This window comes from Vicia villosa, linkage group LG5 (genome assembly GCF_029867415.1).
Source record: "Vicia villosa cultivar HV-30 ecotype Madison, WI linkage group LG5, Vvil1.0, whole genome shotgun sequence".
In the NCBI taxonomy this organism is placed as follows: domain Eukaryota; kingdom Viridiplantae; phylum Streptophyta; class Magnoliopsida; order Fabales; family Fabaceae; genus Vicia; species Vicia villosa.
Window position 1 is genome coordinate 13,179,472 of NC_081184.1, and position 25,243 is coordinate 13,204,714.

Consider the following 25,243-nt stretch of genomic DNA (forward strand, 5'->3'; position numbering starts at 1 on the left):
ATTTTTACTAGAATTAAAGATAACGAGTGCAAGTACTTAGAAGTGCAGGTAACCGGTGCGTGTATAAGTTTAGATTAAGGTTGTCAGAATCGAGTTTTTACCTTAACTCGTTTTACCAAGGTAAAATCGAAACATAAAATCAAAAAAGTAAAATCATAGAGTTTACCTTATATTAAAATTATATATACTTATAAAATATTCTAAATGCATGAATTATTTAAATATTTAACTTAATTATAAATAAAAAATATACTATATCATCATAATAAAGTATAATCTTCACAAACTTGTATCAAACTACATAAATTGTCCACCAAAACATAAAAAAGTAACATCCAAAAGATTATAAAAAAAAAACAATAGTTTCATAAGTTTTTCAAGTTAAAAAAAACAATTGTTTTCATCTTCATCTTCAACTTAATCAAAAGTTCAATCCTTCTACAACATCAACTTCATTGGAGCATTCATATTCGACTTCATTAAATTCATCTCCAAATGTTAAAGATCCTTTAATATTACCAAGATATGAATATGAATAAAATTAAAAATCGATCGAGAAAATTTTATGGGCCAAAATATAAAATATGATTTATAAATTTTGACAAACAAAAAATAGAATCAGGTCAAAGAGTAAAATCCAACGATTTTACATGATTTCTGATTTCAGAATGATTTAAATCACTTAAAATCGTTCTAGAATACGATTTTACATAAAGGTTTTTACCTGCGATTTAACACGAAATGCTGACCTAGAAACGTGAAATCTATAGAGTTTAGGTTTTAAATCGAGATTTTAACAACCTTGGATACATAAACTTTTTCAAACTTTGGATATAGGGAGGGATACAATAATACCCCACCCATTGCAATTCTTAATTCCAAGTCTAATGTAGACAATTCTTAATTCTAAGTTTTCGCTAGACAATTACTTGATGGAGTGCTAGTGGCAAATGAGGTGGTGGATATTGCTAAAAAAAGAAGGAAACAAATGCATTCTTTTTAAAGTTGATTTTGAGAAGGCATACGATAAGGTTACCTTCTTAAATCCTAAAAAGAGAGAATTGAGAGAAAAAAATTGTTTAATTTCGAAATATTTTTTTTATATAGAATGATAAAAAATAATTCATCCTAAATTTTCTTTGCATTAATCCACTAAAAAGAATTTTGAAACTGCTTGTCTGCAATTTTAAACTGAGAATATATGCAAACTACACTATCTCTGAAACAGATCAGAATGATACATCCATAAGAAAAGACACAAACTGTTTCAATATTAGTTCCAAACAGAACCAATCCAAAACTAAACATAACATTAATCCATAGGACTGTTAAGGTAAAATATAATAATCAATAAAACATAGAAATTCTTCTCTAAACTTAGCACACTCTTTCTAATTTAATCTTAAAACTAAATATGTAATCATTCAAAAGCCCATTGATTTTCGCGACGAACTTCCTCCTCTTCCTCCTTAGTGAAGTCATTCTTAATGTTGAAAGTCTTGCGAATCTCCTCCGGTGTCTTACCCTTTATCATGTCCGCCACAGTTTTACATGTAAGATCCAACAGACTCTTGATGTCCAAGTAGTTTGCAGCCAAGATGAGATCAAAGAGTGTCTGTTGATCAACCTTGACAAATTCAGCATCCCAGTTCTTGATTTCGTCCTCGTCAACAGATCTTCCATCAGATTTCCCAGCATCGACGTGCTTATTGCAGTACTCAATCACCTTGGCCAAAATCATGCTTGTTACATTTGGAAGAGGGATTCCGGTTTCATCAGCACAATCATCCTCAATCATATGCTTGATAGTTTGGGACTCCAACGCCACTGCTTCGTCTATTACAAAAATCTCACCATCACTACTCTTGAGATTGATCTTCTTTGCTGATGTTGATGTTGATGCCATGATTGTATTCTGATTTCTTAACTTTTTCTATAGAGATAAAACCCTAACCCTATAACCTTAACCCTCTTTAAAGCTAGAAAATAGAGAGTGAGCTGGATGTGTAGAAAAACAAAGGGTCTGAGTAGTATTTATAGGACAAATAGAGGTTCAATCGTACCTAACAAATTTAATTTATGGATTTGATTTGATTTGATTTTTGAATCAAAAAGATTTATTTTTTCAAAATATTTACAAGAATTGCTACCCCGTAGATATTGGCTTTTCTGTTACATAGTTAACAAATAAATAAATAATGCTAAATAATTAATCTAAAAGTAATGAAACAAACTCAATTTATAACTTTTATGAAAATTCTCAGACATTATTAGATAATTTACTTTAATTTTCTTAAAAAAATCAAGAATAGCGAAATAATTAATATTAGATATGTCATATTTAAATATACTATATTTAATCTATATAATAAGACTATCATTGCAAATCATATTTTGTAAAAGTAATTAACATTACCATTTTAAAATTTTGAATAATAATTTTTAAATATTTTAAGTTCTATAAATTAATTATTAATTTAATATTTCAATGTAAAAATTATTTTTTAATATTTTTTAATTATATTTTTTATAACTTATTGATTTCTAACCTAATTCAAATTCTAAATATAATTTTTACTATAAAATAGATATAATTAGTTTTATATTAATTTAATCTTACCTTGATGTGCAATAAATTCTAGATAGGGATAAAATATATTTTAGATATAGTATAATTATCCTATCATTTTTTTATATAAAACTTTTAATTTAAACTTTTATTTTCATTATCAGTATGAACTTGAGATCTCCTCAGCTTAATTCGTTTAAATATATTTTAAAATTGATAAATTTTAATTTTTTTATAAGTGATTTTTTATTAAACAACACAAAAAGGTGCTAACCCAATACAAAAGGAACAAAGACAAAACAACCGAATATAAAAAATTAACCACAAATCAAAATACAATTACACCACTACTAATTCTGACAGATTAGCAAACTAATTGTCTTTGTCAGCATATAAGCCTCTATTAGCTATAATCTAAAATTAGTTCTACCCCATGTGTTTCAGGAAACTTGCAACCAGAAAAACATAAAGAAAGAGGGTCGAACAAAAAATGAAAAACTATCACAAATGTAATCAACCACTGTTGCTTAGTCCCAACACTTCCGGAAGCAACCTCCTCACCTGCCAGCCACTCAAAAATCTCATCCCACACCCAAAGAAAAGATGGAAGAGACTCTCTTCAAACTGAGAGAACATCAGACAAGTGGTAAGAGATACGTTAGTAATGACACCTCTCCGCGCAATAACTATGTTCTAGTAAGAAGGCTATTAAGAATGAAATGCCATCCGAAAATCTTGACCTTTCCGAGAACCTTCGCTTTCCATATGTTATTAATCACCTAAATTTTATCGTTGTCCAACAAAGTTCCATCAATCCTCACAAGGTACAAACTTTGATAAAAGTTCCTCATTGTTATCCTAATTACGCCACTAGATAACCGAATCACTGCATTCTGCACAGGAGAAGAATTAGCAAGAAAAAATAGCTCATTCCACTCATCTGATAGAGCCCCCAAAAAGTCTCCAGAATCCATACCTTCCAATGACCATTCTCCCGTAATCTTAAATCTGTCACATTCTAATCCTTCGACGAACACCCCTCAAACAGATTCAGAAACAAACCTTTAAAAGTAAAATTACATGCTCATCAGTGATTCAAAAAATCAAACATATGGCCAAACTTAAATTTGCACGATAAGGAGCTGAAAACTAAGATTGACCAATTAACTTACTCCTACACACCTCCCTCACGTCTCGCCACCACAACAAAAAATATTAACCTTATTCACCGTCACCTTATCCTAAAGACAATTCATTCCCTCACCATACCTGAATTCCAAAAGATCAGACCAAATTGCGTCTCGCTCTGACATGCACCTCCAACCCTATTTGTAATGTAGACAATTCTAAAATTGATAACAAGTGAGCACTGAAGAGAACGGCCACCAATCCTCCATAAATCATCCTTCCACCTGAATGGTTAAATTGATCTACTAGGTGGGGACAAGCAAACAAAAAACTATTGGTTAGAAACTAACAAACAAATTTATTAAGAGAAACATAATAGAGTTTGTATTTATTATCATCAAAGTTGTTGGTAGTTGATTAAAATTGATAGTTTGTAAAAGATTGTTTTAGAAAATTGTTTAGAAAGAAGACAATGTCATTGATTTTTTGGATGGTCAATTTCAAAGTTCCGATTTCTTATTTATAGGCTTTAGTCACCAACCTCTCGATAGTGATGAATGTTTATACATTATTTTAGTTCTTTCTCGATGTTTCATGATAGATTAGCATCATGATTGTTCGAGGTTCTTCTATCATTTCCTTACACTTATAGTTTTAGGTTCTTCTACCATATAATTTATAGTTCTAGGCTCTTTTACCATTTTTTTACACTTTATATTTAAGAATATTTTATAAATTTATAGCAATTTCAACATTCCTCCTTGATGCAAATTTTTGTTACTCCAAGTGTAGCTCGTAGCTCTTAAAATTTTGGTCTCGGCAACGCCTTCGTGAATATGTTTACAATTTGATCTTCTATCCTGCAGTAGTCAAGTTTGATCTCTTTAATTACTTCAGCTTCTCTGATATTTGATTGCTGTGTGTTTTATGTTGTTGTGACTTGTGATGCACTAGATTTTTCGCCATTGCATTTGCTGATTTATTGTTGCAGTTGATTTTAGTAAGCTCATCTTGTTTTTCTCCCATGCATGTCTTCAAGTATTCTACAAAGTCATATAGCTTGACTCGTTGCTTCAACAACTTCCACGTACTCTGTAGTGGATTGTGCAACTGTAATTTGCTTCTTCGATGCCCAAGAGAAATTCCTAATCATATTGAGAAAGTATAGTCAAAAGTGCTCGTCATGTCATCTTTCGAACCTGCTCAATCACTGTCATAGTAGCAAAGTAATCTTGGGTTGGTTTTGATAGTGTACCATATAACGAACTCTTTTGTTCCTTGTAGATACCTCAAAAAGTGTATTTAACTTGGATTTTAAATGAATTTCGATAGAAGACTTGTAACATACATTATGTCTGACCGTGTAGCTGTTGAATATGGGAGACTTCCAATTACACTTATGTATCCAGATGCATTAAGTTTTGGTGTTCCATCATTCTTCTATTGTTTCTCATTTATTATGAGTGGAATATCAACATGTTTGCAACCGTACATCTTAAATTTCTTAAGTCTTCTATGTATTTCTTTTGCGAGATGAAAATTGTAACACCCTAATTTTTCTTAAATAATATTTAAATAAACATCACAGTAATTTAAAAACTTCACCCAACTAGAATGTCACATTCATACAAACAGAAACTTGCTGATGGTATAGTAATATGTAACACATACTCCCTCCGTCACAAAATATAAGAGAGGGAAAAAACACACTTATTAAGAAAAGTATAAACATAATCATTTAACTTGCGGGTTTAATGAAATAAAGTGCTTAGAAAGATGTAAAAATAAATATTATTGGTTGTTAGTTAGAGAAAAGATGAGAGAGAATGTAAACCAAATGCAATATGCATTTAATTTTGTCTTAAAAATATGAAAGATAGTTTTTTTCTCTTATATTTTGGGACAAGAAAAATGCATTTTTTTTATATTTTGGAACGGAGGGAGTATAACTTATCATACTAATTAATGACAACTGTAAAACTTCAATTTACTACAGCGCAAAAACATCAACAAAGGGTTCCAAATGCTTAATTAAAAATGAAACATAACCATGTAGTAATTATAAAGAATGCAACAAAAGAGACATTATAGTTCTCCAACAACGTAAGTATAACACACAAACGTTTGACCCCTAGTGTTACATATCAGAGCAGACACCGACACTGACGAAATCAAATAAAGAAGAGCATCCTCTTCAACTAACATCCACCTTCATTGCAGATTACATGTGTGTTACCCACGTAAAGGCAACATTCAAACAGAATGGATGAGATATCGCAATAATCAAAAGGAATGCATAATGATAAGTAAATACGGACTATTTCATGCATAGTCACCCATTCCACATATTCAACTTCCATATCATCGTCAACACACAAATCACACATTATGTAAAATCACATCATGCCATAATCACAATTATGCAGCAACCACAATAACGACAAATATGCAATGCATACAGTCAATACCAAAGACTCAATGCATGTGGCACCATTTTTGTGAACACTCTGGTTCACTGCTCCGATCCTCACCATAGGCACGGAGCACACCAAAACACACTCAAATCACACAATAGGATTGAGGCTCACCACTACGGACCGCCGTCCAAACACCAATGATACATGACACATAGTAAACATGCAACAACAACAAATACAATGCCTTTCACCATTGGCAATCGTAATCCGCCAATTCGGGCCACCAGCATCACATACTTGCTATAACAGTTCCGCAATAATATTCACAACACAGCACGCTACAATAATGCATATTAGGTATAATTCAAACAACAGTATTATACCGCAACATATAGTTTTCAATAAATAAAGTCATTTCACCATGTCAAACTTAGTTCCAGAAACATGGAACCATTTTTACATGAAAGAACATTATCTCAGCTTTCCACATATTCAAACAGCGCGTCAAAATGATTCCCAAAACTGAAGATACGGATTTTCTAATTTTCATAAATACTATTCCTACAGAGGTGTAATCGGTAACACCTCATGCGGTATCCGGTTACACACTCACAACTTGCCCAGATTTCTCAATTTTCAAAATCGTAATCGATTATACACAGGGGTGTAATCGATAATGTTTGTTTTCTGGAACCTAGAGTTTTAATTTTTATATTGCGTACTGGATTACGCACATACTCGTAATCGGTTACGCCTTCGAAATTTCTAAAGTTTTTGAAGGTTTCGCGGTTGTAATCGATTACGTCCATTGTGGTAACCGATTACCACTAAGATAGAGGAAAATTCTTCTTTTTTTCAAATACGAATACCAGTTCTCACCTACCCCAAATCTCCAATTTTCCTTAAAGCATTGAGCAATCAGCAATGACGGGTTTGTTAACACACATAATCATCACATTCCAACACAAACATATCAATCATCAATGAGATTCAATCATACATAGAAAAATGACAAACATTAATAGAACACAAAAAACCATAAAAATTCATAATCCCCAAACATACATATCATTATACAACCCTTTAGAAGCTTGAAACCTCACCCTTACCTTCAAATTCCTAGCAAAGCTTCTGACCTCTAACAATGGATATTCTTCCTCAAGCTCTAGCCTTGCTCTTCCCTCTTTTCCTTCTCTTTTCACATATTGTTCGATTATGACCTCACTAACCTCTAACCCCTTATTATATTATTATTATTATATTTCCCAACTAATTAATCAAATAATAAAATTTAAATTTAAATAATTAGTTAATCCTATTATCACTAATATTATTCAATCTATTTAAATTCTATTTAAATTATTATAGTAACAATACACCCTCTCACCCTTATGTCTCTACACAATTACTCACACACCCTAACACTTCTAACTCTAATTTTCTAAAGGTTATCACCCTACATCGAAGGGGTCCCAAACGCACCAAAACACTAAATAGCACACAACATCACACAATCAATTATAATTAATTAATTAAATAAATAAATTGGAGCGTTACAAATATCATGTCATTGATCTGACTTACCTTTATACCGAGTAAGAGAGTGTACTGAACGTGAGACTTGATGTATAATGTAGGCTCACTCTTGCTCCTCCTAAATCCTCGATCCATGAAATAATGATTGACTTTGTTATCTAGTGCTCGAGGCGCTTGCTTCAGGCCATAGAGTGTTTTCTTAGTCTTAACAATTCTCTGAGCTGCTCGTCTAATCTCACACTTCGGCGTTAGGTGCTATTAGGTGCGGGAAACTACACATGCTCAGCTAATCGTTTCCGGTGAGAATCGGTGGGAACTACTCGTCCAGTCCGTAGCTGGGAAGACTCTGCCTCATCAACTCTAGCTCGCGCTGCAGCTCTATATGTGGTCATGCCTGCAATGGTATCGTCCTGTCCCCTGGTCTTCATTGTAAAATGAAAAAACGTAACAAATCAGTGAACTACTGCCAATTTTAAATTTTCTTTCACATCACCAGATATTCTGAAATTTCTGGTACAAATTTCAAAATTTAACTATCGGAAATTATAAAATTCCAATTTTTTGAACTACCGAAAATTGTTAAATTTCTGGTATCATGCTACGAATAAATACTGGAATTTCTGAAATCTCGGTAAATATGCAAGTAAAAATACTAAAATTTCTGAAATTCTCGATAAAAATCTAAAGGATTGCACCGCAAATTTTGAAATTTCTGGTAAAAATCTTACTTTTCACATAATTTTCGGTAAAAGTGTGAAATTTCCGATATCGCTATATAGATTTTAGAATTTGCAAATTTTGAGTGGATTTTGAAAACGAGTTAAAAAATTTAACAAAATTAACATAGTCAATTGATTGAGATTATGGAGATGCCATGTCTAAATGGCGTAGCACGTTAAATCGTCGGTACTAGTACTATATAGTTACACGAGCCGTAATAAAGACTCTTTTGATACCTTATTATTTATTCAGATGTTAATGTATTTAGGTCTGATTGAGCTTATTTATTCTTAAACATTCACCTTCTTTTATTACTATTTTGAATCTTTTTTAAATTGCATAGGTCTGATTGTAGAGATCGGAGCTACTAAGATTCGTACTATGATGATTGAATTCGGAATCATAATAGCCCTACATTCTTTCGGTCTCTGCATTGAACTTGAATCATTCAATGATAACAATATACACAATATGCGAAAGAGAAGAATGATAGAATCTGAAAATATACACAAACTATTCAATATTAATTCCAAACAGAACCAATGCACAAAACAATCCACACAACATGGATATAAATATCAGAGAAACATTAAATCAGACTGAAATATATAAATATAATTCTGAAAGAAAAACAAGTACTAAATCAAAAGCTTATCACTCTATGTCTAATAAAATCTTCAAAGTAAATATGTATAATCATTCAAAAGCCCATTGAGTTTCGCGGCGAACTGCTTCCTCTTCCTCTTCCGTAAAGTCATTCTCAATATTAAACATCTTGCGGATCTCCGCAATACTCTTATCGACCATCATGTCCGCAGTAGCCTGGCATGTAAGATCTAACAGACTCTTGATGTCCAAATAGTTTGCAGCCAATATGAGTTCAAACAGTGTGACTTGATCAACCTTGACGAATTCAGCATCCCAAGCCTTGAGACCATTATCTTTAGCAGGTTTTTCTTCAGAATTTTCTTCAGAATTCTTAGCCTCAACATGCTTCTTGCAGTACTCAATCACCGTTGCCAGAATCTTGCTGGTCACATTTGGGAGAGGGATTCCGGTTTCATCTGCGCAATCATCCTCGATCATATGCTTGATCATTTGTGATTCCAACGCTACTGCTTCGTCCACTTCAAAAATATCACCATCACGACTCTTGAGGTTGATCTTCTTTGTTGATGCCATGATTGAACTTTGATTCTTGAATACTGTTCTTAACCTTTTTTTTTTTTCAAAAGTAAAAACCCTAACCTTTGAAAGCTATAAACTAGTGAAGAGCTTGACAGTATTTATATTGCAAACCCTTTTTTTTTTCTTTGTTTATAGATTTGATTTGATTTTGAATCCAACAGATTTGTTACTTTTTTATTGAAAATATTTAAAAGATTTGTTATTTATCCGTATAAAAGCGTATATATTGGAAATTGGTTTTTAACTTTTTTCGGTTACATAGTATTCCTTATGTAAAAATATATAAACAAATTTCTATATTTTCTTATAAACTATAAGTAGAAAAGGCTATTTTTATTTTATTTAATTATTGTTTAATAATATATATTTTTAAAAATTGATAGACACATATTTTTATATAATAATATAAATGGTAATATATAGATATGTATTGTGTCGGTTTAGGACGGAGTGGGTACTAAGATATTCGTACCCGCATTCATATCTATTTTGTGAATTTTTATTCTATTAATTATGAGTATTTTTGGCAAATATACATTGGATATGGTACAAATTGTCATCCTTAAAAACTGGATTTGTTTTGTGAAGAATGATAACGTAATTAAATTTAAAAAAAAAAAGTGGTCACTAAGATATTATTATATCAAATATTAATTTTGGTTAGTAGAACAATTTTTAGACAGACACGACAACAGGATGGGTCAGGTTTATGCATGACATTATTCTCAAACCCACATAATTCATCTTTCCTCTTGCGTTGCAGCCTGAGATTTGAAGCATGAAAATATCTAGATCCTTTCCTTTTTCTCTTTGTGGCCAAGGGGTTTAGTGGTTTATTTTCTAGGTTTGTTAAACCTGATTTGGAAGAACTGATTTGGTGGTCTTTTACCTTCTGAATATAGATGACACCCTACTTTTGGCAGTCCCTATTGTTGAGAACCTGTGAAGTATTAATGCTATCGTAAGGGGATTTTAGTTGGATTCAAATCTTCACGTAAATTTCTTCAAGAGTGATCTTTTTAGCCTCTGTGTGTGATTTCCTCCATTGTAGGTTTGAAAGCCTCTCATTTAAGTAATCTATTAATGCTGGTGGGAGCTAATCATTAGCTTAAAATTACTTGGAACTTTTTTAGTAAGTTTATTGACCAAGATACTTCATTTCTAGATGCATAGACATGTTAGTTTGCAAGATCGGGTGGTTCTTTTTAATTATGTGCTTAATGTTAACCATATATTCTTTTTATCTTTTATGAAGATGCATGTGAACATTTTAAAGAAGCTTATTAACATTCAAAGGTTCCTTTGGGGAAGAGTGTAACGAGATTCTAAGATCTCTTCGGTCAAGTGGGATTTTGTCGGTAAACCTAAGTGCAAATCAAGGTAAGGAGTTAAGGACCTCCGACTTGTAAATCTAGATCGTTAAGTTAAATGGAGATGGAGATTCGTTATAGGTGCTTCAGGTCTTTGGTGTGATACCAATCGATTGAAAAATCGGCAACGAGAAAATAAAAGAACACATAAACTACACAGCACAAAGACATAACGTGGAAACTCTAAAACCAAAGAAAAACCTACGTTCGTTGTCAAATGACAACTAGAGAATAATAGTATGTGAAAATTGTTACAACACATGATATTACTCTCAACCACCCTTAGGCTTCTAGTACACTCACACCCTCCAAAGCAAATATTTAACTACATCTCACAACATTCTAACACAAAAGAATAAGAGAACGAAAAAGTCCAATACAAGCATAAATTGCTATTGATTTGTGCATCTCCTAATAATGAACTTGAATCTATTATATAATCTTTAACTCCCTCTTTCTTTACAAATCTAAGTGATGTGAGACTTTTTCAACAAATATATTTTCCACCAACACGACACTCCAATTTATCCCGATAAGCTCTCAATGTTTACTTTAACGAAGATAACAATTGATCAAAGTGTTGACCAAAGTGTTTATGAGTTCATACAGGCAATAAATAGAGGGTCTACTCACATGTATGATCATTAGAGGTGTCAATTTAAGGGGCCAATTAATTTGGGCCCCAGCCCCAATATTAAGAGGGCCTAAAAAAATTTAACAATAGTAAGCCCTCAAATACATAGGGCCTAAAGTTAGAAGGCCCTAAAATTTAAAAGAGGGCCATAAGGCCCAAATAAAATTAAAAAACATAGTTATGAAAAATTAAATTAAAAAAAATCGAAAAATAAAACTAAATTTTAATAGTTTTTTTAAAATAAAAAAAATTTGTTAAAAATTTCAAAATCAAACAATTTTTTAAAAAAGATTTAAAAAAAATTTTTCAAAAAAATAAAATAAAGCGCATATTTTATAGATTATCATTAACCATTAACCGTACGGTTATAATCTTTTATGTATTTACTAAACACTTATTTATTATCAACTGATATAGATAATCTCACTATTATCTTATTAATATAAAACTTCACTAACAAAATAAATTACGATAAAATAATCATATTATATGAAGTAATATCAATTAACCTTTTTTAATAGCGAATCAATTATATAAATAAAGAAGAATACAAATAATACTTTCCCTCGTTACAAGATTAAAAGATATAAATAAACAAAAAATAAAATAAAACTGATTTTAACAAATGTACTTTTAGTCTCTTTCATTAATTTATTCTCTTGAGCTCTTCTTTATCCTCATTTTTGTTATTTGCTTGTCTATTAGGATTTGATTGGCTTGGAAGGAGATGAGCTTGTTAACTTTATGGCATCAGCAGGAAACAGGTATGGAAACCTATCTACGTAACCCATCTCTAAGTTTCTCCAGCTTATATTTTTCATATTTAGAATCTTTGAAACATCGTTATGTACTGAACTACGGAAAGTCGGCAACTAGCTGTCCTTCAAAGTTTGATTTGTGCTGCCGGAATCTGAAGTTTGTGACACAAATTATTTTTTAGCAGGGAGAGTAGCAAGTTTAAACTTGCTCCCATCATGTGACTGTGTATGCTTTAGGATTCTCGTTGGATACTATTGTAGATTAAGGGCCATCTATGTGAATTCAAATTGGTACTCATTTATAATGCAGAGATGTAGCTAAATGATGATTCTGATCTGTTATAAATTGGGCACATCTATGTTGGATAGTTATAGACTATAGTGTAGAAATTTTTAGTGATTAAGAATAAAGTCGACTATATCCTTTAGTTTCATGCATTCTAATAATTCCTAAATGGAACCAAAGCAACAACAAAATTGGCGCAGTTCTTAGACAGTAGACACTGTTGTTTTGTTTTCAGTAAGTATTAAAAAAAACGAAAATGTTGTTTTCATGTTTTTGGAATAAATAGGGCCCTCTCAATGGGGCCAAAAAAGAAAGCATTATATATAGGGCCTAACATTTTAGGGCCTAAAATAAATCTCTAATAATAAGGGCTTAATATATTAGGGTTTTGATGGGGCTAAATAAGTGGGGCTTTCAAATATAGGGCTTATTTGACAGCTCTAATGATCATTCAACTCATTTTACTTGCTAAATGTTTACATTTTTTTGTTACTTTAACATCATAGTGTCTCTACGGTAATCCCCATAATACGAAGGAGCGTGTAAGAAAAAAATACACATGTCATTAGTATAAATGCTGGAAGATTACATCTTCCGCTCCATTCGTTTTACGCTATAGTGAACAAATCTTATTCTGATATTAGTTTTTCAAGTTTTGTAAGCAAATTTGGATGTAAATGTTGCAACACTTCAGTTTAAATAATTCTCACACTATTTTAGGTGGAGAATTATTTAGGTTGAAACCAAAACAATTTAACCATGAAGAGTCAAGTATATGAGTGCTTGAAGAAAATAGTGGCCATAAAAGCACTGTCTAAATTAAACCTGATCAAGGGATAAGCTATGTTTACAACTTTAAATTTATTTATAACAAATGCATTGGTTTTGAGGCTTGAATGGTCATCTCATCCAAACATGTTGATAGTAAAATTTGGAGAATTATTACATGAAACAACATGCAATCCTACAAAATAGATTGCAATAATAAGAAGCTGGTATCTATGAAATATTTTTATTTGTTTAACTTATACATTTTTTTAAAATGTTTGACTAAATCCTAGTTAGTAAAATGAAGATATAAGGGGCTTTATTTTCCACAATTTAAACTGCATTTGATCCATGTAATTGATTGAGCTCATGATGACTCTAAACTTTTGACGAACTTTTTAGTCTGCATAAGAAGAAAGAAACAAGTATGAAAAGAAGCACAAATGAATAGCTAAAGTTTGTGGGATACTTTTTCTGTTACAGTATGTACATACTGTGATAGTTATTAGAATATTACATAATTTGCATTTGAATAGACTAATTTCTATTTCTGTTGTCTTTTATGAGTTGGCTTTGTTCTAAACTGCTAGAGTCTCTACTCATAAGAACTGGATTTTTTTGGAATCACCCGGCAGTTTAATGACTGTACAATCTGGTCTCTCTCTTAAAGAATTTCGCTCAGACCTCATGCTTGAGGGGTTGTGTATAATCTAGTCTCTCACTTTAAAGTATTTCGCCCTTGGTGGCCTTGAGCTTGAGAGACTGTGTACATGTCCGATCTCTTTAGAGCCGGGTCAGTGACATTCAGGTTACAGCCCACCTCGAATCTTAGCTAGCCCGGTAGAGGGAAGCCAAACTGGGTCAGGTACTCTGGTTAATGGGTCAGGCCGATCTTTCTAGCCCAAGGTTGACAAGGCGGTGGTAATTGAATTTGACGACCCGAGGTATTTGGATATGGTATTTATGGCTAACTTGCAACATTATGGTCAAAGATCTTACATTAAGGCATGATTTCAAGTATCATTAAGAGGTCACCCCAAGCCGGGACAATCGCCTTAATGACATTTATTGGACTTTAACTACTAATTGGATCAGAGCGACTATATATAAGGAGAATGGCAGCAACGAAAAAGAGAGATAAATCTTATACGACTGAGCTTTACTGGTTCGACCCCAGTGAAGTAGCAATGATGTATTTTTTACGAGTACAGTAACTAACTTCCTTTTCTAACTAACTTCTATTTTTGACTTACTAAAAGCTGTTATAATATTAATCCCCCCTTTCTAATGGGCGACTAACATATTTGATATTTCTATACCAAGTTACCTTCTGGTTGCAAACTCAAGTGTTTTTCTTATTGATGCCAACATGCACAAAGAAAATGGGACTATTAATGTGGTAAGTGAATCATCTTTAAAAGAGTCCGTAAGAGGTTCATTTTGTTTGGGAATTTTGAGTTGAGTTCCTCGAAGCGGCATGAACTAAATTTCAAACATGTTAATGTTATGCATCCATAACAAGGGTTCCTTCTACATGATTTTATCTGACTGTTATCAATATCCTATTATCTTTTCTCTAAGACACTAATTTTCTCTCTACATATATTCTCTTTGCAGATGACTTTATTTTAAACTATTAGAGTCTCTGCTCATGAGAACTGGATTCTTTCGGAATCATAGCTAGAATTTCCCGTTTCATTTTCTCAAAGCAAACAGACCCCAAATGCATTTTTCAGACTATATACTTATAGTATGCCATTTTCACATAAACGGAAAAAAACAACAACAAAAGGTAGTAGAGTTTTCATATTCTACCTGTTCTAAGGTTAGAAACATGATCACGTTCCAAGATCCTAGTCGTCCAAAATTTGGGATGAACCCTTTATAAAATGCCATGAGTCCCTGAGAAACATCAGATCACACAACCAATCAGTTTTGATAAAAGACAACCCTTTCACATTGTAGCCCCTTGTTTGACTCAATTTAAAGGTAAGTGACAGAAAAATGTATCAAAATGTCTACCTTCTCATTCAACAAAACTAATCCAAAAGAAAAATAAAAGGTGACATATAAGTTCAGCTAACTAAGCTTGTGTATCATAACCAGCACGGTTTTAAATTGAAGTTTTTGTAGATACACTGCAACCTACTACGATAAAATGCATGAAAAAGGTGGTCAGTATGGCTGTAATTGCATTTACAGTACCATTGCAGAGAGTTCTAAAACTGTTATATTGTGGCCGCTATTACGGTTATAGATCACAATTAGATATGATAAAGTAGTCAAAAGAATTTAATGCACCTATCTCAACAGGAAAGGGTTCAGAGTTAATAGTTGTGCCTAAAGCGAAAATGGAGGTAAATGTTTTTAACAGCAAAATTATAATGAAAGGAAACATACATCATTCTTTAAGGTTTTGACAAAACAATCAAGGGTGCTTTTGTAACTAGAATCTCCCATCATTCTTGACTTGACCTGCATATTCACCAAAAGGAGGATAGAACAAGAAATTAGTGGAATTGTAAGAATTCACAAGCAGGAAGCACACTTCATCTCTTGCAACCAATATAAAAAAATCAAACAAAAATAAATCTAAACATGTCGACTCTAATGAACCATAACAAGATCAGCTTTTGTCAAAGACAAATTTTAATTTTTAGTAAGCTATTAAAGCTAACTGATTCTACCATTGTGTAATCATTCTAGGATTCTTATCTTATCATGGAAGAAAATGGAACACATTCATATCAATCTGTAAAACAGTTAAATATTGAAGCAATAGGAAATATAAAAGCCAAATCTATAATGCATGTTTAGCGAACCCTTTAAAATTACCACATCAACTGGGGAGCCGATACAAACGGCGAAAAACCCTGCCCCAAGGCCAGCAAAGAGATGAGTTACAACATTGTCGGTGAATCCTGGAATTTTCAAAATAGTCTGCACAAATAAAATACAGTTATTCAAATATTTACAATGAAATCAATAAAAAGAAAGGTTTCCTGCACAAATCATAATGCATGTTACCAGTAAATTACCTGCTTCACTTGATCATAGCTAGCTAGTTCAGCGGCGTTGATAATACCATTTCTTGCTATGTTGGGGCCCAGCCCTGTCCAAAGAGCTCTAACTCCTTCCTAAGTATTAGATGCAGATTTTTAAACCAATAAAAAGTTAGAAACCAAAACAAATAAAAGCATATTTCTCCTTCATAAAGCAGGTTAGGTTAAAAGTATAGAGACCTGTCTCACGATTGACGAATAAGCATTCAAGGATCCAGAGTAGCGCCTGGGAACTCCAGGAGGTAATTTTCCTTCTGCTTGAAGTCTGACTTTGACAAGATCAGTTGGATTCGCCACTGTAATTGCCACGGCACCTGACAAAACAAATTGAGATGACACAAATGCCTATTGGAAAAAACTAAGGATCTGTTTACTTTCTATAAACATTTTTCAGTTTTCATTTGATTCACTGTGTTCATTAAGAATTATTCCCCCAAAGATCATCATTGAGCTTTACCAGTCGTAAATGCAGCAAGAATTTTCTTTGACAGCGGAACATCACCAACATGGTCACTTCCCGTATAGAAAGTTTTAACCTGTTAAAACCCCATGCTATTCACAGGATCAGATAAATAATCAAACAAAACAGATGACCTAAAACAAGTGAACAAGTTTCTGCAACCAGATTCAAATCTTACAGGCTCATATAACCCAATTCTTAATCCTCCATACAAACACTGACGATGTAGTCCTGGCACAATGCCTTTCCAGAGTGCTGAAAGACCTTCTTCCCTGGCAATTGTTCCAACCGTTCCCAGCAAACCCTTGTATTTAGGTAAGGATACATCACCAGCTACAGCTTGTTTTTGAAGCTGAAGCCTAACTTTGGCAGTGTCCAAAGGTATGGTACATACCTATTTCAATTATAAGAACTTCTGAGCAATACTTTCAAAATATATTATTGAAAGCAGTATGAGAACTAACAAATGAACCAGACATAAGAAACACAGCAAGTAATTAGTAGTAAATATATGTAAGCGAAATCAATCTCCAGTCTCCACTGATAGCAAAATGGAACAAAATCTACATATTTGTGGAATGCTTTCGCTAAAATAAACTTCCACAACGTAGAAGATATTTCTGTAGGAGATAATTTGAAAAGGTATTTGATTTTGTCAAGTATAGCTTTACTGCCAACAAAGTTCAATCTATAAGACCTAGAGCTGCATGTGCATATAGTGTATTTCAATGATAGGAAATGAAGGAGAACATAAAGAGAATGAAGGGAAAAGGAGCAAGTTCCTTGTTAGGAAGTTTAAAAATAGATTTGAAGGGAATTGAATTCAATGATTGGAAAGAAGGACTCAAGGGAAGTGGAGTCCTATTCTGTTCCTTGATAATCCTCCAAACAAAGGGAATGATATCACTCCCCTTTTTTCCATTTTTCATCCCTTCCAACTCACTCCCTTTCATTCTATTCACCAAAAAATATCCAAGAATTTTTCATCAATGCAGATAGATCATTACAATTTCCAAATCAAGCATTTTTTTTTATCCAACCAATCTAATTCCAACAAATACAAACAACCAAGGACGAGGAGAGAAAAGAAAACTCCTGATCCACCTTAATTACTCAAAAATATGAACAGCCCGGATTGTAAAGGACATGCCTTTCATGATACCCAATCAGTCAAAAGCCAAAACTCAGTGACTGATCAATGAAGTAATGTGTTTGGTTTGAAATCAAAATTAATGAACTAAACAAACCTTTTTCACATATAAAAACAAGGAAAAATACAAGTGTTTATGAAAGTATATTCACGAAATAATAGGAACTAATCCTATCCATCAATTTTCAGCCACAATGGTCACAATTAGCATGGTTTTAGCCTAAGAAGCACTGACTTTGACACGGACACTTTGACACTGTTAATGTAAAAAATATAAGACACCGACACCGCTGCATATATGATAGTATTTGAGTTTCATTTATCTATTTATTATTTAAAGAGTTAAAAATATTCTAATCAAAATTAATGTATTTCATTCTTCATTGATAATATTGCTTCAATAGATGTTTAACCCTTTTAGATGTATGTGAGATTTGTTCGAGAAATGTATAAGGTGCATTGAAGCAAAGAAAAATAAAACCTTTTTTATGAAAACTTGTCTAGATTGTCCAACACGTGTTGTATGAGTGTTATACGAGTTCGGACACCGATTATAAGAGTGACAAATCAAAGAAAAAAATCATTTTTCTCATAAACACTTGTTTTGACTTTTCCACACGTGTTTGAATTTTTCAACACATGTCGTACGGGTGTCATACAAGTTTTGAACACTGACGCAAGTCAAACACTGCGACATAGCTCCTCCTAGAGGTGTGTGTGCTTCATAGTTTTAGCTAAATGCCAGGTTATTATTTTATTTACACATACTTATTTCCCGTGTTTCGTATAATAAACATACCAAATACTAGCATACTTTAAACAATAACACACATAAAGCCTTTTGAATCATGATCCATTCATTCTCCCCCAAACACTCAACTAAATTCCACAAAAATATTAACTTGATCTTCCATTTTTCTGCTGACTCAATACCAAAGAAGAATATATATATAACCTCAGTAACACCGACACCTCTGAAAAAGAGGAGTCACGGACCGAAACTCTAACACCTCCGCTTGTGATTACAATTCATTTATTCATTTTTTTAAATTATTATCAATATCATCGTGTCAGAGTCAATGTCGTGTTTCCGGTGTGTGTTCCATCGTATAAATAGTAGTTTAGTTCCATTGAGTCAAAGTACAATTCAGATCCATTACAACAAGAACCGCATTAAAGCAATGTAAATAACAACGGATCTTAGAATTCTACACAGGATCATTATAGAAAGCATTTATTGATATCAGTGAGAAAAGATAGAAAAAAATGGGAATAACTACCTCAGCGAAGCATGCGGAGAAAGCACTGCTGGCAAATGTTCCAGCGAATGAGATGTCAGATTTGGACTTGGAATCAGCAACCATGGCAATGATTCAGAGAAATGAGAAGAACAAAAAGGTTGCGTTGCGTTTGGGGATTGATGATTTGGGTTGTTCCTTTTGTTTCCTTTGATCACTTTCCTTTTTTAGATTTGTTTTTGAAATAAGCGCTTAGAAAGAGTAATGTGTCTGGAAATTGGGTTTTTTTTTAATCGGGTAATTATTGTTTTGGAAATTTTTTATGCGGCCACTGGGAACCGTCCAAATGCAACTTCTCGTAACTTTTTTTTAAGTACTTTTATTCCAATCAAAGAAATATGTGATAAAAATGAGAAACTCCAAATTGAGTTCAACTATGATTTATATCAATTATTTATATGATTCAAATCAAGCTCTTATTTACTTCGAATTAACAAAATTTGTGATTCGAATCACATTTCAAAAACTAAATTTTAATTTATTTGTTTATGTCATGATTCGAGATATGCATAATGATAATTTAAATCACAGTTCAAGAATTAAATTTTGAGAAAGATGAAGTGTTTATGATTGAATTGAGAATTAGTCTGACTTGAACTATGTATTCATGAGTTTTTTTATTCAAATTATCGACTTATTGACTTGAACCATTATGCACCGATTTTAGATAAAGGTTTGATTTATGCATGCAAAATACGTTTTGATGAAAAACGCTCAATTTTAAGAGATGTGCAATGATTTAACTGGGAGGAGGCTGAATTACTAAAATGATGAAGTAAACAATAACTAATAAGACAAGCATCATAATTTTGTGAGAGAAAAGCATTTTCAAAACTATCCAAATAGAGGGGACAAGGATGATTATGTTTAGATTGTGATTGTTTCATATAGGGATGATTATGAGAATTGGCGTGTGTTAGTGGTCGAGTTAGGAGACTGAAAGGAGTTGGGGCATAGGCTCAAAATTCTTTTATCATATGTGCTCGAGAAAAGAAGACTTTGAAGCTTAAAGAATGTGGGGTCATTTTTTAGATTAACGTTGGAAATAAACTAGGTAACCAGGTCAGGAGTAATTTTTTAGATTAACGTTGGAAATAAACTAGGTAACCAGGTCAGAAGATGTCAATTTATACGAATAGAATCCAAGACATTTATGAAGGGTTTGAGTGAAAAAATGATAGATTAGTTTAATACGAAGGTCTTCAAAGTTTTTCATTTGTGCAAATCAAGATATACCAGCTTGATGATAAGGTTGTGGTGTAAGAGTGGATACCTGGAGAAGAAAGAGTAAACAATTATGGTGGAAAAACTTAGTTTGACGTGGAGGTTCTTGATAGGGTGGCTAGGGATGAGGAGGAAGTTAAGACTTCTGATTCTAATTCTAGCGAGGGAAAATTTTTAATGGTTCTTGATTATCATTTGACTTGTAATATGGTAAAGTGGAAAATGGTACCATCTTATGGATACAATTGTATTGACCTTGGTTGTTATGTTTTTAATGTAGTTGAATTGTTACAAGACTCATAATTAGATACCTTACGGGAGACATTTAAAATCAAAGAGAGATAAATATGATTGAAGGCGGTGAATGGTAAAAAAAAATCACTGATGAAGAATCATACTTTGTTATACTATCTAAGAAGGAGGTGATGGTTGAATTCAAGTGGATGCAAGTGTATAAATCAAGGTTCAAGCACTGTTTGAATTTGATCAAACTCAATGAATGATGATTCAAGTTTTGGAGAAAGCAACAAGATGATTGATGGATAAATTTGCATTGCCATCAATTTGTCAAAGTATGCCTCAAAAACTTCAAGTGATTAACCGGGGGAAACATTTATGATTGGTTAATTTGGCTAACTATCAACACCCAATCACCCTCCAAATAGTCGGCCATCGGTTAACGTTTAATGGTTTTGTAAGCGATTTGACTTACTTGATCAACTCAGAGAAGGCTTAGGTAAGTTTTTGGATTGAATGAGGAAATATGCATATTCAGATTTTAAGATATTATAAATATGATTTTGTCACTTTTGTTAATAAGAGAGTATGCAAGAAAGAGGAATCTAAAGAGATTAATAAACACTTCTAAATATTTTAGATTTATATGATTCATATATTGAGAGTTTGAAAAATTTAAGTAGAGAATAATATTTGTTCTTAAAAACTAGTAATGTTATTTTCTTATAAGTCATTTGTAGGAGTAGGTCTTCTTCAACCACTACAATTGCTTTTTCATAACAATTTTAGAAGAAATTACTATTATTTGTGAAAATCTAAATACCCACAAGATAGATAACATTTATTTATGCTAAAAGAGGATTACGATAGAGGGTTTATAATTAATGACAAAACAAGGTTTGTGGTCACGAGGTCATTTAAATTTTATTGTGAAATTTCTTGTAATAAGTTTTAAAATATAGTGAAATAGAGAGTTCGTATCTCCCCAATAATAAATTTTATGATCAAATTAAATAAACAAATTTTGTTAGCTCGTCTTTTATCATTTTCTTACTCAGGCGAATTTGCTAATACTCTTCTGTGTATGTATTAATTTTGATTGAGATTAGTTATTTTGGTTGTATTTGTTATATGTCTCATACATCAAATAGATATTGATTAGTTGAACTTTTCATTTTCACAATATTGGGTTTCAAGTGTGACAGTTGTGTTGAAGTCCACATCGACTAGGAATGAAGAAAATATTTCCGGACCTCGCTTTCCAAACTTTCAAGATTGTTGGGATTCAAGTGTGACAATTGTATTAAAGTTCCACATCGACTAGAAATAGAGGAAATGTTCCCGGACCTCACTCCCCAGACTTCTCCAACAAATGGTATCAGAGCCTGATTGGCTCGGTGGATGAGCGGAAGTGGATCCTAGTATGGATCAAGGCTAGTGATGAGGGTGACTCAAACTTGTGAAGGAGATTGTTGAGCTCAAGTGTGAAAGTTATACTAAACTCTCACATTGACTAGGATTGAAGAAAATGTTGAGTTTATAAGAGAGGTGACATATACCCTCATTGCCTTAAAGTTTTGGATGAATATATAGTGTCAATGTCTCTTATAACCATAAACGTTTGACTCATTGACACTTTTGACAACACAGAACAAAATTTAAATGACCATGTGAACACAAACCTTGTTTTGTCATTAATTATCGTAGTCCTCTTTATGCATATATAAATGTTCTTTATCTTGTGAGTACATAGATTTTTCACAAATAATAGTAATTCTTTCTAAAATTGTTATGAAAAGCAATTGTAGTGGTTGAAGAAAGCCTAATCCCACAATGCTTGGAAAGAATGGAACATAAGTGGAACAAAAAGAATCACTTTCCAAATAAAATTCTTTGTATGCTGCAAACTCATGAAACTTGTTGGCTCTCTTGCATTTGCTAAATGACATAACCCTCTTTAATTGTGGGATATATCTTGTTAATTTTACTAGTTTCTAAGTATACCTCTTCTTTGTTTCACTATACAATATAACTCCTATGATAGTAAGTACATAGCCAAGCATTCCTATCATTGAAATAGGATTTTGAAATATCAAAATTGAGATCACCACAGCAACTGCACCCTTTGCATTTCCTAATACCTGAAAATATTGACAAAATATAAACACATTGTAAGAACCTTCTATCTTTTTAATCAAGATTTTAAAAACCATAATCTAAAGGGTTAAATAAGTTTTTGATCCCTATAAATATCTCAATTTTGATTTTTAGTCCCTATAAAATAAAAGTCGACTTTTAGTCCTTATAAAATTACTTTTGTACTCACTTTTAGTCTTTGTAGAGGGATTAAAAGTGAGTGCAAAAATAATTTTATAGTGACTAAAAGTCGAATTTTTTTATAAGGACTAAAAGTAATTTTTGATAATTTTATAGACACCAGAAACATATTTAACCCTAATCTAAAGAAACATATTTAACCCTAATCTAATTAAGTCAATTTTAATCATAATGAAAATCATATGATATTGAGACATACCTGAAGAGTGAGTGCACTTGTATATTTGGTCACCAAAAAATTAGTGAGGTTCACAAAATATGCAAGAGATGAACTCAAAAGCAGATACCAAATAATTCTGAAATCCTCTCTAGCAAGTTCTATTGTGATCCGAATCACGTTTCCTTCCATCAACAATGTTGCAGGAAGTAACACCAACATTGCAATAGGTGCCATGTAAAGTAGCAGGTTCATTGAATTCAACTTTTCTCTGCAAAACATCAACATTCTTGTAAGCTAGTTTACAATAGAAGTAACTAATTAGCACTTATAGCATGTAACACCGACACAACCGACACTTCTGAAAGAAGGCACATTCGGTGTTCGACACATATAATGAAACAACACTATCAAACAATGAAGAGTTAGTTAGATCAAATATAGGAGATAGCTAGAAAGTTGGTTTCACTTAGCTTTCAAGGTTGTTAGTTAGTTAACTTGTCATACAAGCTACTATCTAATACGTGTGTAACATGATAGTTATAGTGTTCCTCCATCCTTTTGCATATAATGTGATGCTTAATGATTGAATGCACAAGAGAAACACTCAAATCATTTTATGTTTTCAGTTAAATTTCAGCATGAACTTCATGATTGATAATTGACACCAGACACGTATGATTACATATTCACTTAATTTCTTTTCTAAAATTATTAGTGGCATCGACGTAACACTTACATGTCTGACAATCATGTCATTGTTCAATTAATGCATTTGATGCAGATAAGCAATTCAAACAATCCGATCAAAATTGAATGACTCATATTCTAAATTTTTTAAATTTGATTGAAAATAACTAGTAACGTGAATCGTTAAATCTTAATCAGACGGTCTGAATTGCTCGGTTGTAATTTCTCCATTGTAGAGAACCTAAATCCAAAAATATAAAATACATTACCCTTCTGATGACAACAAAATAGCTTGAAGCACCGATTTAAATGCTCTTGCAGCAGTTGATGCAACGCAGATTATAAATCCAAATAGATGAAAACTCGGTTCACTCTGCACCAAAAATGTTTATATATACGTCAGATACCTGTAGTACCGATACTTCTAAAAAAAGTGTATAAGTGTCTGTGTAATTTCAAACCGATTTCATCATGGTTGAAAACCGAATTTTCGAAATCGAAAACATAACAAAAGAAAAACATTGAAGATGAAAAATTATTTACCCCACTAGCTATGACAACACCAGCAACAACAGGCAAGAGGGTACAATAAGTAACCCAAGCTTCTCTTTTCCTACTCACAACATAAGCAAAAACGGCAGTAAAAAAAGGTGTCGTTGCTCCAATAGCTTGATTAAACGACACTGGAATATAATTAAGCGACACATTCCCACAAACCACAGAGAAACAAAACACAACACTCAATCCACAGATTTTGAACAACTGGTTCTTCGATTGAACACTCTGCAAAGGTACAATATCCAAAACAGAAATTCCAACGTAGCTGAAAACTGAACACAACATCATGTGACACATGGTGAGAAAAACAGGGTACTTGTAACCGTAGTTTGTTAACAAGTATTTGTTCATAAGAAGAACACCAATGTTTGAAGTGTACCATGATATCACTACCGTGATTGTTGGCCATGGGATTGGATTTTTCATCATCTGGGTCGGTTTGGATTTGATCAAAATTGAATCTTTTTATAAAAATTAAAAAAATAAAATAAAACTTTTTTTTTTGTGTTGTTTAAGGAAATTGAGAAAAAGAGAAGCTTTGTAGGAAGATGGTGGATTGATTGTTGATTTGCAATGCATGTGATCAATCTAGTTCAATGGTGATTTGTGGGTTTGAACTCATTTTCAGAGCTTGGAAATGGGAAGTGAAACAGAACATTTGGTGTGGGTGAATGAAAGTTTGTGTAAGAAAGTTGT

The 25,243-nt window shown here is 32.4% G+C and overlaps 4 protein-coding genes across 4 annotated transcripts; all 4 read right to left on the minus strand.

Moving 5' to 3' along the window:
• Window positions 1–1,420: 1,420 nt before the first annotated feature.
• Window positions 1,421–1,906, minus strand: LOC131606295 (SKP1-like protein 1A). The gene has a single exon (XM_058878547.1). It carries the CDS (start codon window positions 1,904–1,906, stop codon window positions 1,421–1,423), a length of 486 nt encoding a protein of 161 aa, XP_058734530.1.
• A 7,160-nt stretch (window positions 1,907–9,066) lies between these two features.
• LOC131606296 (SKP1-like protein 1A) lies at window positions 9,067–9,555 on the minus strand. The gene has a single exon (XM_058878548.1). It carries the CDS (start codon window positions 9,550–9,552, stop codon window positions 9,067–9,069), a length of 486 nt encoding a protein of 161 aa, XP_058734531.1. The 5' UTR covers window positions 9,553–9,555.
• Window positions 9,556–13,452: 3,897 nt separating this feature from the next.
• Window positions 13,453–19,575, minus strand: LOC131601348 (mitochondrial uncoupling protein 1-like). The gene is made up of 9 exons (XM_058873131.1): window positions 19,327–19,575; window positions 17,075–17,290; window positions 16,894–16,972; window positions 16,617–16,750; window positions 16,413–16,511; window positions 16,210–16,314; window positions 15,775–15,849; window positions 15,190–15,276; window positions 13,453–13,777 (listed from the first exon to the last, which is right to left on the minus strand). Exons 1-9 carry the CDS (start codon window positions 19,408–19,410, stop codon window positions 13,742–13,744), a joined length of 915 nt encoding a protein of 304 aa, XP_058729114.1. The 5' UTR covers window positions 19,411–19,575; the 3' UTR covers window positions 13,453–13,741.
• Window positions 19,576–22,716: 3,141 nt separating this feature from the next.
• Window positions 22,717–25,243, minus strand: LOC131606297 (probable sugar phosphate/phosphate translocator At3g11320). Its single transcript, XM_058878549.1, has 4 exons — window positions 24,533–25,243; window positions 24,259–24,362; window positions 23,342–23,570; window positions 22,717–22,946 (listed from the first exon to the last, which is right to left on the minus strand). Exons 1-4 carry the CDS (start codon window positions 24,974–24,976, stop codon window positions 22,800–22,802), a joined length of 924 nt encoding a protein of 307 aa, XP_058734532.1. The 5' UTR covers window positions 24,977–25,243; the 3' UTR covers window positions 22,717–22,799.

Excerpts from the sequence above, each read along its gene's own strand:
- LOC131606295 (XM_058878547.1), bottom strand. The coding sequence starts at position 1,906 with ATGGCATCAACATCAACATCAGCAAAGAAGATCAATCTCAAGAGTAGT.
- LOC131606296 (XM_058878548.1), bottom strand. The coding sequence starts at position 9,552 with ATGGCATCAACAAAGAAGATCAACCTCAAGAGTCGTGATGGTGATATT.
- LOC131601348 (XM_058873131.1), bottom strand. The coding sequence starts at position 19,410 with ATGGTTGCTGATTCCAAGTCCAAATCTGACATCTCATTCGCTGGAACA. Across the intron at positions 17,291-19,326 it reads TCTCCGCATGCTTCGCTGAG|GTATGTACCATACCTTTGGA; the intron begins GTAGTTATTCCC and ends TAATTGAAATAG. Across the intron at positions 16,512-16,616 it reads ATTCGTCAATCGTGAGACAG|GAAGGAGTTAGAGCTCTTTG; the intron begins GTCTCTATACTT and ends TCTAATACTTAG.
- LOC131606297 (XM_058878549.1), bottom strand. The coding sequence starts at position 24,976 with ATGATGAAAAATCCAATCCCATGGCCAACAATCACGGTAGTGATATCA. Across the intron at positions 24,363-24,532 it reads GTGTTGTCATAGCTAGTGGG|AGTGAACCGAGTTTTCATCT; the intron begins GTAAATAATTTT and ends TTTTTGGTGCAG. Across the intron at positions 22,947-23,341 it reads CAAGTGCACTCACTCTTCAG|GTATTAGGAAATGCAAAGGG; the intron begins GTATGTCTCAAT and ends CAATATTTTCAG.